The sequence below is a fragment of the Lepidochelys olivacea genome, assembly GCF_965140295.1.
Source record: "Lepidochelys olivacea isolate rLepOli2 genome assembly, chromosome: 25".
NCBI lineage: Eukaryota > Metazoa > Chordata > Testudines > Cheloniidae > Lepidochelys > Lepidochelys olivacea.
Genome location: NC_140435.1, coordinates 17,322,824 through 17,339,978, shown reverse-complemented (window position 1 = coordinate 17,339,978; position 17,155 = coordinate 17,322,824). Strand labels below are relative to the sequence as shown.

At 56.3% G+C, this 17,155-nt stretch overlaps 1 protein-coding gene across 6 annotated transcripts in view; it reads right to left on the bottom strand.

The window, feature by feature from the left end:
• The window catches only part of LOC311512989 (BLOC-1-related complex subunit 8-like), a 77,343-nt gene that overhangs the window by 6,672 nt on the left and 53,516 nt on the right, over window positions 1-17,155 (bottom strand). For 4 of the 6 annotated variants that reach the window (XM_084614503.1, XM_084614507.1, XM_084614504.1 and 1 more), the window contains 4 exons: window positions 5,048-5,127; window positions 2,795-2,998; window positions 2,129-2,257; window positions 1,778-1,958 (listed from right to left, as the gene is read on the bottom strand). In XM_084614503.1, the coding sequence (XP_084470629.1) occupies window positions 1,778-1,958; window positions 2,129-2,257; window positions 2,795-2,998; window positions 5,048-5,101 (568 nt within the window). In that variant the 5' untranslated portion in view covers window positions 5,102-5,127. Of the gene's footprint in view, window positions 1-1,777; window positions 1,959-2,128; window positions 2,258-2,794; window positions 2,999-5,047; window positions 5,128-13,314; window positions 14,185-17,155 lie in introns of those variants that run through there. The other 2 variants (XM_084614505.1, XM_084614508.1) reach the window with 2 other exon arrangements.

Genomic DNA, 17,155 nt, shown 5'->3' with positions numbered 1-17,155 from the left:
AAGCCCCGCCCACGGAGTTCGGGCTCCAGCATTACGTGACCGCAGCAAAGCCACATGTTACCCACCAACACCCTTGTCACCCACCCCCCTTTCCCCTCACCCCCACGCCCGGGGAGTTTCCACTGGTCAGCCTCAGTCATTTTTTCCAGCCGACAGTCACTTCCAAGCCCGACTGTACTGAGAGCAGCTGAGGTTTCCATCTGTCCCCCACCCTGCCCTGCTTACCCCTCTGAGCTGGGGAAAGGGGCCAAGGGGAACCGAAGATCCTGATTGCAGGGCACATTTCAAACCCCCCCAAAATGCAGGGGAGCTGGGAAATGCCCATCACCATCAGAAATGCATGCGCGTGTGAGCGGGCATGTGAGCGCGCGTGCACGCGTGTGAGCGGGCATGTGAGCGCGCGTGCACGCGTGTGAGCGGGCATGTGAGCGCGCGTGCACGCGTGTGAGCGGGCATGTGAGCGCGCGTGCACGCGTGTGAGCGGGCATGTGAGCGCGCGTGCACGCGTGTGAGCGGGCATGTGAGCGCGCGTGCACGCGTGTGAGCGGGCATGTGAGCGCACGTGCACGCGTGTGAGCGGGCATGCAGGTGAGTGTGAGTGTGCAGGTGGGTGCTTGTTCATGTGCATGCCTGTGAGTGTGCATAAAATCAGCACTTATGACTCAGCAAAACACAGGAAGCAGCTGTATGGAGTGAGACGGGGCCATTTTTACAGTCGCTTTGCAGGCTCTGACGGCACCTTAGCCCATCCCTGCTGTCCACTCTTTGAGCTCGTTGATTACCCAGGAGAAGCTACAGTAATAAACACTCTGCATGTCCCTAGCGCCTTCCAGCTCAGGATCCCCCAGCGCTCTGCAGAGGTCAGGATTACAGCCAGGCGGAAAAGTTCCAACAAAACACTTTGTCCTCGGAACCTGCCGGTTTGTCAGAATCAAACCGTTTAACGGAGCTGGTTCGATTTCAGCAACGTTATAATGGAAACTGGCTGGGCTCCTGCGAGCTCACCTGCCTGGCTCCTCAGCAGCGCTCCTGGCAGCCTGACAGCAAGCGGACACTAGAAGGCCTGGAAGCCTGATTCTCATGCTCACGGCTTCTCAGCAGTCTGGGCTTCCAGGCCATCCAGGGTCGGTGACTCCCAGGTAGCCAGCCAGGCAGACGCCGCAGCCAGGGCTCCACTCCCCTTTCACAGAGAATTCCAACATTTTTGGCTTTTGTTGCAAAATCGAATGAAACCAGATTCCAAGATATTGAAATCCCCCACACAGTGGAATGACTGCTCTCCGCCCGAGGCAGGGTCGTGATCCCCCAAGGTACAGACGGGGAAACCGAGGTGCAGAGGGAGACGAGATTCGCATACGATCGCATAGCAAGTCAGTGGCAGAACTGGGAATAGAACCCAAGAGTCCTGACTACAGAGCCCCGGGTCCTCTAACCGCTAGACCATGACACCCTTGGGTTTGACCAGCTACTTTAACCAGGGGAGATCCAGGCCCTGGGCACTCGGCCGTTTCCACAGGCCACCGCAGAAGGGCAAAGACTGGGTAACACTCACTGGGTGTTGGCTCCTTCGTCAACCTGAAGGCGGCTGTGTTGAGCAACCCAACACTCAAGTGCTGCCTCTAGAAGCCAAACCACGTCCCCCGGATTCCATGGCTGAGCCCCGCCCCCACAACCCCCAGATTCTGTGGCCGAGCACCCCCTCCCCCCCACAACCCCCGGATTCCGTGGCTGAGCCCCACTTCCTCTGCCCGTGCTTGGCCACCCGGGGAGAACACACCTGGAGGCAGTGGCCCCGGGGAGCGCCCCGAAGGCTGGCCGTGCCTGGGAATCGCTGACTTGAACGCAGGCAGGCGGCTCTGGTGCTGCGGGGACCCGTTGGCACTGCTGAGCCCTCCGTCGCTCCCAGAGGGCGGTGTGCCCGCGTAGGCTGCTTCGTGGCTGGGCAGAGGGGCTGACGACTGGAAAGGGAGAGCAGGGACGTGGGGGTCACAGTGGGGCCCGTGGGGGAGGGGATCACCTTGCCAGGCAGCCCCGGTGGGTGGGGGAAGGGCAATGAGTGGATCTTTGCCATGCCAAGGCATCGCCATGGTCTCAATCCCATGCAGGGAACGGGGATCCGGCCACTCACGTAGAGCCTGGGCCGCGCCACCGTCAGGTCCATCCCCTCGTTCAGCTTCCGGACCTTCTCCATGGGGTCCAGCCCTTCGTCCAGCTCCAGCTCCTGGCTTTCCAGCCCCAGGCCCTTCCGCTTCAGCGTCTGGCAGGGAAGGAGCCTGTGAGCGAGGAGGCCCAGCAGGGATTCCCTTGGCAGGCAGAGTGGGGGGAAAGTGCCCAGGGTCTCCTCGCCCTGCCCCTCCCCACTCCCACTACTGCCCCCTCGCCCTGCCCCACCCCTCGCTTTGCATTCTCCTCACAGCTTCCTTCCCCCCAGACCCTGGCACAGATACAGCAGCTGCCCCCTCACCCACTCCCTGCACACTCAGGCTTTGCCTTGGGGCAGGAGGGACATGTGGAGCACAACTGTGTCCTTCCCTGCCTGCCCCATTGCAGTTGCGTCTCCAAGGCCCACTCCCCACCTGGCCTCTCGGCTGGGGCTGCCAGCAAGGGGTTGGTCAGTTACTGCCAGTGGTCATCTGTCTGCTAGGATCTAGGCTGAGACCTTGCAAAACTCATTTCATGCAGAGGCTGCTCAGCAGCTGCCTGCCGGGCCAGCTTGGCTGCTTTGCCTTTCTAATTGCCCTGGAACCAGCATCAGTTCTGCCCTGCAGCCCCCTGCGAGCCCAGGTGGTGTTACCTCCAGGATGTCAGAGTTGGTGCGGCTCTCGTGCGGCTCGCTGTACTCCGTGTACTTGAGCAGCACCTTGTCCATGTCGGTGCTGGCGTACTGGAAGAGGCGGTTGGTGCTGTTGAAGATGATGAGGGCGATCTCGCAGTCACACAGCACGCTCAGCTCGTAGGCCTTCTTCATCAGCCCGAACTTGCGCTTGGTGAAGGTCACCTGAGGGGCGGGCACAGGGCTCAGGGCAAGCACAAGGCACCAGAGCGCCGGCCCTGCAGACTGCTGCACTGGACTGGCCTCCAGACTGACACCCGCGTAACTCCCCTGACATGAGTGGGGTCACACCAATGCCCCCCTGCCGGGACGCAGTGGCAGGACGTATTTCTCCGAGTGCTTGGGGCCAGATTCGCAGGTGCTGGGCACCCCTTCCACAGACCTCCACTGCCACGTAGGCATCTCGGCCCCCGCTGCTCCTACTGGGACGCAGGCACTCAGTGGCCTGACGCCCAGCGTGGGAAGCGCGTCTGAAAATCTGGCCCTGTGCGTGTGTGGCTGACAACACAGGACCCGCCGTCAGCTGGGAGTATAATTAGCACCGACCTCAGAGCACTGAGAACTAAATTCGGCGCTCGGCGCTTAGCCTGAGCCTCCCCTTGGTAAGTGCTGCACACACCCCCAGCGTGTCCAGTTTGCACAACCGCTGTGACCACCCACACATGCACGCACACACAGCACTGCCATGCTAGGACAAAGGGCGTATTTTTACCAAGCCTTAGAAAAACGGTGGTAAGATCCTAGTGTAGACGAGGCAGTTTGCCGCGCTAGCAGGGTGAGGCAAGCCCTAGGGGGAAGGGTGGCTTTATCCCACGCAGCAATGGGTGTGGGACCTGCAGACTTCTCCTCACTAGGGTGGTCCCGGGGGTTAGTGACCACGGGTTGGCTGTCACACGGCCAGAACACACCCTTTGTCCTAGAGCAGCCAAGTCCCCGTATCATCCCGGCCTGGCTACAACACGTCCCTCTGTGCACAGATGCACCGAAGGGGGCAGCAATGGCTTCCGCAGCCCGTTCTAAGAGCTGACATGCTCTCAGTGGATCAGAGCTCTAGAGAGCATGGGCATTGCCAATTGGAGTCTGCAAATCGGCATTTTCCAACAAAACCTCGTTTCACTGAAAAATTCCCAAGCAGCTCGAACCTTGGGCGCGGTTCTCCACCGCCCTGCTCCTTGTGTAGCCATTTATACCAGTGACGGGGGAGCCTTTCGCACCCACCTGGCGCTGGGGTAAATGACCGTGAAGGACTGGGGCCGCTGAGGTGCAGCTCTTTCAGTTAAGCAGATGAGCTTCTGGGTGTCTATCTGCACCAGCCCTCACCCAGAACGGACAGTGTCCTCTGGGAGAATGCAGCCCGGCAGAACCTGGAGCAGCCACGCCCAACGAAAGGGCTAAATTAGTGCCCCTCCTGCTAGCCAGCTGCTGCTGGTGGCTTCTCAGCGCCATTATAAATATCGTCTCTCATTAGGTACACAACTGAGCTCTCTGGGAGGTGTTCTCCAGACGCCGCTCTGGAATAGCATTGGTGGCACGGTGCCCACTGCCTTGGAACTGCCAGGCAAACCTCTGCCCCGTGGCATCACTGGCTCTCGTGCTGCCTGCAGCTTTTATGGACCTCAGGTCACGTGAGCAAGGGTGACCCGGCATCAGCTGCGGCCACGCACGCTGCATGCTCCTCACAGCGCTCGAGGAGATGCATCACATCAATGGCTGTCATAACGACCCGGGGCACATCCTGGGCCAACCCTCCGTAACACGCGACGGGCAAGAGGCTGCAGTGCATTGGGAATAGCCTTTGGAGGCTGCTACCACTAGGTCGCTGGGTCAAGCCCAGCCCCAGGCTGAGGAACTGGCTGGCTCAGGGCACTGTGGTGGGCTACACAGCACATCTCCCCGTGACTCCAATCCTGCTCACGGTTGGTAGGGATTGGACATTGCCCCTGTCTGATGGTCTTGGGTCTAGTTGCCAAATGAGCGTGCAGAGTCCATGCTAATGCAAGTCTAAGCATCTCATTGGGGGTTCCTGCCGGGCAAGGCTGGAGGCTCAGTGCCTAAGGGATGCAGTGCAGGAGCAGTTTACTCTGCCTCTGTGCGCGCTACATTTCCAGAGCCAACAATCTTGCACCTTTCCCCACCGTTGAATCCAAACTCCTTTGCCCAACCTCCGGTGTTTCCCAGACCAGTTTCTGGATGGGCCCTGGGGCTGGGGATTACCTGACGGTTGCGCTGGTCCAAAATTCGACTAATCTGTATTTTTTTCCGGCCCATTTTTCACTGCTTGTTTTGAGGGGATGCTGGAATAGAGAAAGAAATGGTTACTGATGCATCTGCATTGATAGCAGCCCACTGAGCGTTAGACCAGGCTTTGCAAATAGTGCTAAGAACCACAGGATCCAGGTTTCTGAGCCTACCATCATTGGGCCATGAGGTGGGGGCTCGGATCTAAATCCAAACCTGACCTGGGTGGAGAAGGTGATCCTGGGGTTAACACAGCTCTCCAAGAGAGCCAGTTCCTAGGCCGAGATGCTTTGGATCCATTCGCTTCTGGGTTGGAGGCCTAGAATGCTCTGCCAAGCACCAGAGCGAGCTGGCAATGGAGTTCACAAAAGGACATTTTCAGGGGGGAAAATCACTTTTGATGAAATTTTTCAATGAAAAAACAGAATCCAAACCAAAAATGATTTTCAGCTAATCAAAAACTTGAAAACTTTTCTTGGGGAATTTTGACAAAAAATATTTCATTTTTCAAAATGCCCATAAAAATCATTGGCAATGTACAACCAGCGGCGTCAATCCCTCTACCCCACAAGGTGAGGGTCTCCAAGGGGGTCTCGCTGAACTCCACCCAATGCCTGTTGACATTCAATGGGACTTGGACACCTAACCTCCCGAGGCAGTTGAAAATGCCTTATTAACCCAGAGTCCCCAGAAGAGGGAATCTTTGCATTTCAAAACTCCAGCCCCAGTGTAGAATAGCAGTGTGCTTCCTCTTGAGCTGCACCAGATAATCTGCTGCAGCTTTTTATTACTGACTCCCGAGTCTAGGTTATTTGGAGAACGGTTACAGAGGAACACTGACCTGGCTGGGGGGAGGGGGGGGGTTCTCCATAGGACAAAGGGGACGTTTTTAGGTTGCGGCGGGGGATGGGGGGGTGGAGGGGGTTTACAATTTTTTTTAAGCAACTTTTTTTTTTTTTTTTTCACATACAGACTAAATTTGACCTCAGACATGTTCAGGTCAGGAAGTGGTTGCATGAGAAGTTGTAAAATGCAAACCACCCACTTCTTTCATTGTGTGTGTTTGTTAGACATGTGGGGGTGGGATCAGGAAGGCAGAAGAGAGAAAGACCCCAAATCTCCCTGCTGCCCCAAAGAACAGGGACCCTTTTCTTCTTTCATATCCCCCTTAGGATATGACTAACTCCTGCAGGACTCCTGGGTCCTGAAATCTTGTCAATTCCATTAAGTAGGTCCCTGGTACTGACCCTGGTGTGAGTTGACTCCAGTGAAGGTCCTGGCCCACGCTAAGAAATCGACTTGTTGCGATGATGAATCCCCACGAAGTTGTGCTGAAAGTGGCCAAAGTGCTAGTGTACACAGGACCAAACCAGTTTCAGCTCTGGCTCCATGGGCCCAATGGCAGCCAGTTGGCTTGAGCTGAAGTAAAAGAGGTGTTGCAAGTATCCCTAACAAGCCCCCGGCCTCCACATGCAGCAGCTGCCAGGAGCGTTGGTTGTAGCAGCTGGTCATGACCCTGGGGGGGGAGGGCAATAGTGCAGGTCATGACAGTCTCATATGCAAACTAGGGAAACGAGGTGTAGATCAGTGGCTCTCAACCTTTCCAGACGACTGTCCCCCTTTCGGGAGTCTGATTTGTCTTGCGTACCCCCAAGTTTCACCTCACTTACAAACTATTTGCTTACAAAGTCAGACACAGAAATACAAAAGTATCACAGCACCCTATTACTGACAAATTGCTTCCTTTCTCATTTTGACCATAGAATTCTAAAATAAATCATCTGGAATATAAATATTGTCCTGACATTTCAGTGCATAGTCTACAGAGCAGTATCAACAAGTCAACGTCTGTCGGAAATTTTAGTCTGTCCTGACTTCTCTAGTGCTTGCTTTGTAGAGATGTTGTAAAATTAGGCAAGTATCTAGTTGCGTTGATGTACCCCATGGAAGACCTCTGTGTACCCCCAGGGGTACGTGTGCCCCTGGTTGAGAACCACTGGTCTAGATGAAATGACTATAAGGTACGAGTGGAAGTGGTTGAAAGACACTCAAAGAATAGGTTTCAGAGTAGCAGCCGTGTTAGTCTGTATCCGCAAAAAGAACAGGAGGACTTGTGGCACCTTAGAGACTAACCAATTTATTTGAGCATGAGCTTTTGTGAGCTACAGCTCACTTCATGTAGCTCACGAAAGCTTATGCTCAAATACATGTTAGTCTCTAAGGTGCCACAAGTACTCAAAGAGTAGTTATCCACAGTTCACTGTCAAACGGAGAGGGGTATCTGGTGGGGTGCTGCAGGGGTCGGGCCTGGCTCTGGTACTTCTCAATACCTCCATTAATGACTTGCATAACGAAGTGGAGATTATACTTATAAAATCTGTGGCTGACACCAAACTGGGAGGGGTGCAAGCAGTTTGGAGAACAGGATTAGAATTCAAAATGATCTTGACAACTTAGAGAAATGTCTGAAATCAACAAGATGAAATTCACTTCACTTAGGAAGGAAAAATCAAACGCACAACTACAGAATGGCTGGGTTGTCACACTTCTGAAAGGGAGCTGGGGGTTACAGTGGATCACAGATTGAATATGAGTCAGCAATGCAATGCAGCTAGGAGAACATCTGATATTCTGGGGTGTATAACAGATGTGTTAGATGTGAGACATGGGAGGTCTGCTCGGCACTGCTGGGGTCCTGTGTCCAGTTCTGGGCTCCGCGCTTTAGGAAAGATGGGGATAAACTGGAGAGAGTTTAGAGGAGAGCAACAAAACTGATAACAGGGTAAGAAATCTGCCCTCTGAGGAAAGGCTAAAAACCCTGGGCATGTTTAGTCTTGAGAAAAGAAACCTGCTGGGGGGAGCAGAGAACAGTCATCAAATCTGTGAAGGGCTGCTATACAGGGGACAGTGATCAATTGGTCTCCACGCCCACTGAAGGCAGGACAAGGAGCAATGGGCTAATCTGCAGCAGGGGAGATTTAGGTTAGACATTAGGGAAATGTTCTAACTCTCCGGGTCATTAAACTCTGGACCAGGCTCCCCAGGGAGGTGGTGGAATCCCGTCACAGGAGGTTTTTTAGAACAGGTTGGACAAACCCCTGTCAGGGCTGGTCTAGGGTTACTTGGTCCTGCCTCAGCGCAGGGGGCTGGGCTCAGTGACTTCTCAAGGTCCCCTCCAGCCGGATATTTCTATGATTCTAGGTCCAGCTGAATCGGTGCTACTTGTGGGGGTTTTCAGCATGGCCAGGAAGCCACGAGCTTCCCAACTTCCCTAGTTCAGCTGTTTCTTCCATCCCACAATATTACACCTCCCACGAGACCCTGAGCACTACGGGAGAGGAGCTGCAGGAGTCCCAGAATACTATACAGCTATACAACAGTCTGGGGACAGACCCAGCAAATCCCTCAGTGCTGGGACCCACTATACCACCATGGGGCAAGCAAACCAGCCAGAGTGGACCAGCTCTCCCCAAGTGGGGGAAGGAGTCTGTGCATGCTGACCTGCTGCTAACCCCAGGGGATAGGGTGGAGGGAAACCGACAGAGAAAGGACCAGGGTGCAGCTGGCAGGAAGATACTTGGAGGCAGGGATTCTTGTATTCATTTCTTCCAGGCATCTCCAAACCTTCCTTCCTATTTTGGATTTAGACCTGGGTCAGTTTGGGCTTGAGAGCTGTGTACAGAAACTCCCCAAACCTCCTCAGTCTGACCCTCGATCTGGGGACCTCTGCAGGTTGCTCCCAGGCCAGAACTCCCAGGGGAATGGTCCTTTGTTGAAGCATCCCTAGCTCTGCTCCCAGCTCCCCAGAGGCACTGTGCAGAAAATCCACCCATGCCCCCTTCCCCTGAATGCAGCGACTGGGACTTTTCCCAAAGCTCTGGGTGGGGTGGAAATGCTGGGGCTGGCTCATCCCACACCACCCTTCATTCACTCGAATGCCATTTCTCATCCCGCTTCCTTCTCACAAGCCCTGGCCATTTACCCTCTTCCTCGGCTGCTATATTTAGCTGATCAAAACTAATTTTAATTTATGGAAGGAAATTATGCTGTAGTTCCCACGACCCGACTGCCATTCTATGTCCTCAGCCCACGCATGACATGAAGGTATGCCCAGGGTGACGAGAATACCCCAGCGCTAGGGACCTCCGGCTCCGGTGGGAAGGGACTTACCGGAAAAAGTCAGATATTCCCTGGTGAAAACTTCAGGAGGTTTCCCAACTTACTCCTGCTTGCGAAGGGCGAAGGGACCTGGCTTTCAGTAGCCCTGCCTGGGTGCAATTGCTTGCACTGGTGAAAAGCAAGGGTGCAGGGCCAGGAGTGGTGGCCTTTTACATCCAGGCTGCGCAGGATGCAAGGCCGTGGGGAGTCAGGCCCTCAGAGCAGGTCTAGGCTAGTGACACTGCACTGCGGTTCAAACACTTACTGCAGACGCAGCTCACTCCAATGCTACATGTCCCCTTCTGAGCCAAGTCATTGAGGTGCAGGTCTGTTGCAGCCTCCTGTGGCTAAGCTTAAGGCTGATTGGCCAAACTGGTGGCCATTACATAGACACGTTATATTTGTTCCCAGTGGGGCTTGCACCAGCATGACTCACGGTGTCCTCGCTTGCACTACTGCAGTGCATTTGCACCAGGAGAATGGCGTTGGCATAGCCACACCAAGGCAATCAATCCCACGATAAACGAGGGACTCAGATCCTGCACAAAGCTACTGAGTCTGGCATGTTTATTCTCGTGCCATTGCTTGGGGTCACCTCATCATATTGATTTTCAAAGGGAACCTGCAGAGTTATAAACAGAAGAGCCCACAGAAGAGCCCACCCCTCAGCCAGAGAACCAGCAGGGGAAGGACACAAGAGGAGGCAAAGCCACTAGGTTATAAGCTCCACAAGCCGGGTGCTTGTAAACTCCGTAAGCCCCATCCCCAGCCAAACAATCCTCCTCTCCTACAGAGCTGGTCAGCTCCGGAGACCCGGAGGAGTTTATATGCTCGGCATGCTCCTGGCTCTCCATTCCTATCACCGTCAGGGTCTAAATATGCTTTTGGGCCAAAGGCACAGGGTAAAAAACCCTCCACAGTGAGTGGGTCCAGTTCCAAGCCCCGTTCCTGCCAGCACCTACAAACACTCAGGAGGGATCACTCTGGTGGCATCTGCGGAGAGGTGGCAAAGGGCCCCTCTGACATCAGAGAGCATCTGGCCTGGAGATCTAAAGTAACAGCAGCTAATTAATTCTCCCCCCTCACCCAAGGGCTTCCTCTCTCCCCTCACTTAATCCTGTGTGTGCTGGTCCCTCCTTCCTCCCCTATCAGACTGCATCTGCCCCTCCGCCCTTCGAGCCAGTGGGTCACTTTAACACAGGCTCAGGCAGGCCAGAAGCTATAAGGACACAGGGGACGGCTTGGGAGGAGTGGGCTATCTAAGCATCAGGGGGCAGAGCCATTGCTGAGCCAGTTCAGGGTAGAGGGGATGCAGTTTGTGACACCAGAGTCAGCGGCTGGTAGCGCAGACTAAAGCAGCCTCGAGGCTGCCCTAAGTTGCCCCCCTGCTGCACTGGCTCCCTGTGGGGCTTTGCAAGACTGCACCAGCCCCAGCATGAAGGTCCACCCCACTCTTGCCTCCTCCAGCTTCTCCTCTACATGCAAACTCTTCACCCCAGCATGCCCACTGTGCCCTGGGCTGCTTGCCTCAAGCCCCGAGCCTAGCCGGTATACAGGGACAAGACGACCACCAGAAATCAGATCCCAGGCTTGAGCTGCCCAGCCTCCCTGGACCCAATGTTCTATTCCTAGTAGGGCCAGCTCAGAGGACGGCCCATGGACTCCAGTACAGGTAACTGACCTCCTGGGCACAGCACTGCCCTGCACAGACATCCCAACCCCCCAGGTGCTAGACCTGCAAATTAGGCCTTTGCCTCTCTATCCTTGGCCAAACATTTCCCTTCGTCTCTCTGCTGTTCCCCAGAGGTGGCTGCATCTCCCTGCTACTCTTGCAAAGCACCTTGACCTCCTTTGAGATAAAGGCCCTAGATAAATGTATCATATTACTATTCAATCACACAAATAGTAGCTGGTTGTCAGTGGGTTTAGGAAGGACCAATCCCTCCATCTCAAGGGCCAGTGGAGCGAGTTAAAGGTCACGAAGGCATGGAAATCCCAGAGGTTTTCCTGTGCCCACCCTGTTCTGGGGCCGGGCTTTCCTCTCCCGCAGAGCAGGAGAACCCAGTGAAGGAAGGGATTCAAATGACCCCATGCCCTGTGAGTGACAGGTCACGTCCCCTGGCCCCCGACCCACCAGCAACTGCAGGGTCTGCTAGCATCACAACAAGAGCGCTGCAAGAGGGGGAGGAGACGTGGAGTCTAAAGTGAGGAAAGGGGAAGTTACAGCAGCCACCACGCAGGGATGGGATGTCGCTGGAGAGCGGGAGTGGTGCAGCCCTGGGGCGATGCCAGCCAGGCCGGGATCTCCAGCGCAGCGTGCCCTGGACTTCAGCAGAGCCACACGGGGCCTGGCCTAGGGTATTTAGTGACAAGGCAAATTAAAGCCAAGAGCAGCTGAACTCCAACCCAGGGCAGCTAAAGGGGCACGAGGACAAAGAGCAGAGAGGATGGATCTTAATCGCAGTCCTGCCTCGATCCCTGGGCATTGCATCTCTCTCCCCACCCCACAGCTCCCATCACCTACAGGGTATTCACTGAATAACGCAGATGGGGAGGGCTCATGCAACAAGCAGGCTGGTTTCATCAGCCGCCTCCCCGAGCAGCTCATTACAGGGCAGAGGGAGCCGCTTTGCTGCAGCTTCACTGATGCTCAGGCAGCAAGGGGCAGCAGGGGTGGGGCCTGGCTGCCTGTGGGGTGTCTCTGATCTAGACCAACAGGCCAGATGGGGCCGAGGTTTGTGAAATCAGCTGGGTCCTGCATGTGCACCAGGAAAACACACGGCAGCCTGGGAAAAGGGCGATTTCCCACCAGAAGCAAAGTCACCACTTGGCTCCCGGAGGGGGGTGAAGCAGAGGAGGAGGAGGAGAGCTAGTCGGTCCAGAGGCAAGGGAGTGGGGCAGGGAAGGGTGGCCTGACGGAGAGGGCACTGGACTGGGAATCAGGAGAGCCGGTTTCAATGCCTGCCTCTCACAGAGATGTTCTGTGTGACCATGAGCACCCTGGGTCTCAGAGCAGGAGTTCACTTTCCAGCGTTTGTCCACATGGCATTTGGGAGCGAGTGGGAGCGAGTCGCGGGGCCGACAGACTTGGGCTAGCAGGGCTCGTGCTAGTGCTCTGAAAATAGCCGTGGAGACAGCGCTTGGAAGGGGGTGGGCTCCAAAGCTACAACATCCCTCGGCTTCAGAGCTTGCAGTCCAGCACCAGCCGCAACTTCCAGGTGCTGGCAGCTCCCCGTAGCTGTCAGCCCAGACTGGGAGGCTTGCTCCAAAATGCTGTGCAGACCTGGCCCCTCCTGTCACAGGATCTGAGCACCTCCCAGTCCAGAACGTAGGGCCCCTGCCAGGCCCGCAGCCTGCTCTCACTCCCACCACGCAGGGAGGAGTCCCAGCAGGAGCCTGGGGCAGAGCTGGGGACTGAATGTGGCTCTCTCAGCTCCCAGGCCAGCACCCTGGTCGCCCTTCCCTGGGGTCGGGAAGAGAAAAATCCGTTCATGAGCATGAGCAGCCCCAGCACCCTGGTGCCAAGGACCAGCTGTGTAGCTAGTGCAGGATATTTGCTGCAAACCCCTGTGTTAGCTGGTGGGAGAGGCAGGGGGTTGCGCTGGACACTTGGGAAGCACCAGTCAGCAGAGCTGCATGTACCTTCTTGTGCCATGACAACACCCGGCAGCTTGCCCTGCCCTTTACATCCCTTCCCCCATCAGGGTGCAAGAGGCGGCGGGGGAGGAAGGGGGCAGACTGAAGCTCCTACGCTGTGCTAAAAGCAGAGGGGAGCTTCTCATCCTCTCCTGGTGAGCAGCATCCCCCTCTGCTCTCCCTTCCTTCTTGAGTCTGCCTGGTGCAGTGAGCGTACCCCCTCCTTCTTCCATTCAGCGTAGCCCCCGGTGCAAAGCCACAGGTCTGGCCGCTCGCACAGCCTGGCCATGCAGCAGCCTTGTAACTGCGCTGGGACCCGCTGGTTCACTGGCGCAGCTTGGGCAAATCAGTGACAGGAGAGCCAGGACCCTGCACACAATCTGCGGCTCATGCCTCAGAAATCCCACCTCCCTGGGATCAAACCTCCGGCCTGTCCACCCATTTCCTACCTTCCTGCCATACCAGGCTGTTGGTGGGTCTGCGCTGGTACCCTGGAACTGGGCGGAAGGGTACCAGACCAGTGTGGCCATTTATGAGTGTGGGAGGGAGTGGGTATCCCCTGAAGATCATTCCTTGTTCCATTGTCCTCTTCCTCTTGTGGTCTGGAGCAGGCCCGAGGTTTCGCTCTTGTTTTAATGTTGTGGCGAGCTCATGTCACTGCGGTGAGGTTTCTGGTTCACTTTCCCAATGGGCCCCAGGGCTGTATTCCTGTTGGCTTTGCTCCATCAGGTATTAAAGAGGGAGATGTTTTCACTCCAGATTTTAATTGCTTCACCCGCCTGCCTGGCTGATAAGCAGATAAGCAGCATTAGTGCTCAGGCAATTATCCCATTGTGCGCACGAAAGGCAGAGGCCCGGGCTGCCTTTCCCATCTCCAGGCAGCAGGGTGCGGCAGATTATTGGGAGTAACTGCTCTCTGAACCTCACCTTGCAGCTCCATGGCTTTCAGGCTGCAGGATCCTCCAAGCGTCAACCGATGTGTAGATGTGCCAAGGACTCCAGACTTGCTCCTGCTGGGCAGCCCGTAGCTCTGAGTGCTGGCAGATACTTGCAGCGGGTGTTCAATGCATGGCTGGGCTTAGAGCATTTCACCTCCAGGCTGCCACTTTCAGTCCAGCCCCAGCTCAGGAATAACTCGTGCCGTTCCAATGCTGTTCTGTGGGCTGGTGGATCACACTCCAGCTCCCATTGGACAAAGGGCTAGCTAGGACCCTCACTGCATCACCTAGACTGCAATTGGCACGAACCGAGCAGTTTCAGCAGAGAGGCCATGGATTGAATGGACCACGAGTCCTCCAAAGTGAATGCTAAGAACCTCCCTGACTGAGTTCATCCTGGAAGCCCTACTGCCTCTCCCCCTAGACTTTTGCTTATCCCAGTGCATGCTGGGAGCATCTCAGCAGCCCCCCACTCCAACACTTGCTCACTGATGCCCAGTGGCAGGGGGTCAAATTACACAGGGCATGAATTGTTTGGGAGCCGGGGCAAAGAAGGGGTGTGGTGACCGGGATAGGGCAGGGCGGGGATTGAAGACGAACGCAGAGGGGTGTGAAAAAGCAGCAGGGTGCGATGTTCTGCCCCAAGCCCCAAGTGTGCCTGGAATGTCCCCCAGCCTCGGGGACCCCAGCTCCGTAAAACCCCTTGGCAGCAACATGGACTGAGGGGAGCGGGTGGGGAATAGACCCCAAGGGAAACCTTGCTGCTTCTAATTGCAGCCTTCTCCCCTGCTGCCAGGCAAACAGCTTCCTCATTAGAGAGACTGCCACTGAGGACTTGGGGGGAGGGGGCCACCTGGCTGCCAATCAAAGAGCGACTCACGTCGGAGGGGAGCCCCTTGCTCTGAGGTGCAGAAGAGCATCACCCCAGTGCACCCCGGCTTTGGAAGTTACGCCCCCTGAGCTGCTGCCATTCAAACAGGGCCAGGGCAGGCAGCAGGGAGCCAGAGAGATGGTGCAAAAGGGACAGGCTGAGTGTGAATCGGGGGGGAGGAGCAGGGAGGTAGACTCCCCATGAAATGTACCGTACCAAGAAGCGGGGACAGAAGGGACGGGGCTGGTCACTGGTTCTAATCCAGCCAGCCCAGCTCAGATGGGCCCAGATGGCTAAAGGCGCTGAGTACTGCTCTGCTCAGGGTTGCAAGGCATAAGTGAAGGCGGTGGCGAATGCCCAAAGCAACCGAGACGCCTGCCGGTATCTCCACTCTGCAATCAGAGGTGTGGGCGCAGCTCGGGTTAGCACACCTGTGCAAGCAGGGCGAAAGGTCAGGCTTGAGAAAGCCCTGGCTGGGATGATTTAGTTGGGGGTCGGTCCTGCTTTGAGCAGGGGGTTGGACTAGACGACCTCCTGAGGTCCCTTCCCACCCTGATAGTCTATGAAAATCGGCAGCAACGCCCCAAGAGCACAGACTGGAACCGTGGGTACCTCCTCAGTGCCTGGCCCGCACCAGCCATGTCTCTCCTGCTCTTGGTAGCCACGCTAGCTAGCTTAAAGCTGGCCTGGGCCTGCCCACCTGAGCTGCCGCCATGCCTCCTGCTGCAGCACGGGCAGGCCCCAAGTCCCACTGACTTTCAACGAGAATTAGTCACTTTTATCACCTTCAGACTCCGGGTCTTAGAGACCCAGCATCATTCTCTGCTGAAGGGAGGCCCCTACCTGGAACGAGCTCGGGGGGTCTCAGCCCATGCCCATCACAGCAGCCACCTTCCGGGCGAGTGTTAATTGGAAGAGGGTCCTGAGGACCAGCTCACCGCTCCGCACTGGGAGGAGGTGGCTGTGGCTCAGAGGTACGTGGAGTGGGGAAGCCTGTTCCCTGTGATGTAGCTGTTCTGGGGCCAATATTACTCCTGAGCCCTAATCCTTCCCCTCCCTGCTGTGACTCTTACGGGTGTGATGGGGTTACGCCAAGGCTGGCCTCAGCTCTCCTTGTTAGCAGCACTTTACAAAGGTCATAGACCCTTCATGGCACCCTTGTGCATTAGACAAATACCTTCCGCCTTGCGCACTTGGGGTCACCGAGGCCCACAGAGGGAGAAGCACCTTGTGCACTGAGGAGTCGGTGCCGGAGCTGGGATGAGAGCTCCCAGCTACCATGGCTCAGGTCAACCTCTTGAGCCAGTCCCAGGAGACACCACACTCCAGAGCTCCCAGCCCAGCCCTGTGCAGCAGACATAGGCCTCGTCTGCTCCGAAGGCAGCAGGCACCAACTGGTGTAAACTGATTTACACCAGTTGAGCATTGGGCCCTGGAACTTAAGCTGCTGATACAAAACTCTAATGCAAGCCCCTCGTGCAGACACGATTCCCACCAAGGCAGCGCCACTCGCACCTGTGCAGCTTATCGAGTTTCACCCGTATAAATTGTGTCAACACCTAGGGGCTTGCACGGGGGCAGCTAACCCCAGCCCCTGTGCCCGGAGCAGACGCGGCTTTCCACTTTACCAGACAAACAGCTGCAGGGCCTGTTGCTGACTTGATTTTGTCCAGCTAAGATTCCGGTCGAGCTCAGAGGCCATAAATCCCTCGGTGGGTTTGGCCAAAATGGAGCCCGGATGCAAGCTGAATCACTTCTGCTCTGGAGACTCAGAATATGCTAGAGCGTCTCCTTTTAGCTGCTCTGTCTACTTCCCCCTTCCCCGGACGGAGGTGTCCCGAGGGCTCTGGTTTGAGCAGCCCTTCGGAAGCCTATTTTCAAAAGGCATTGTCTGGGCCCTGCGGCCGCGCCATTTCACAGCCACATACAGTCCCCCAGGGCGTTGGCTGCAGGGCTACTGCTCCGAGGAGCCAGGGACCGGCCCCATCCGAGAATAACAATAGCACTCGGCAGTCACACATGCTCGCTCACCCCAGCCTCCCCGGCTCTGAGCGTGAAGTCTATCGATGACGATGGCCGTGGCCTTGAAACACGGCCAGGGGTAAAAGGACAAAGCGGGGTGTGAGCAGATGGGTGGGCTGGGTCTGGCAGACAATGCACGTCTCCGTTCAACGTGCCATTCAGCGCCCGGAGACGGGTGTGCGGAGGGCTGGGGGTGTCTCGCAGGGGGCGTCTCACAGGGGGCATGAGTGAGGGTGGCTTTCGTGCTATCCTGTGGCCTCTCCCATCCTTTAATTCCCTCCAGAAAGGCTCATCCGTGGTGCATTTGGAGGAGCAGGAATTCTGAGCGAGTTGGGGTAAAAAGTTGGGGGCCGGGGGAGGCAGTTCCTAACAGCTCCATTCCAGGACACAAACTGGTGCCTGGTCTGAGCTAGCGCTCAACCCTTTCCAGATTGGCTCCAGAGGAGCTCCTCCCACCCA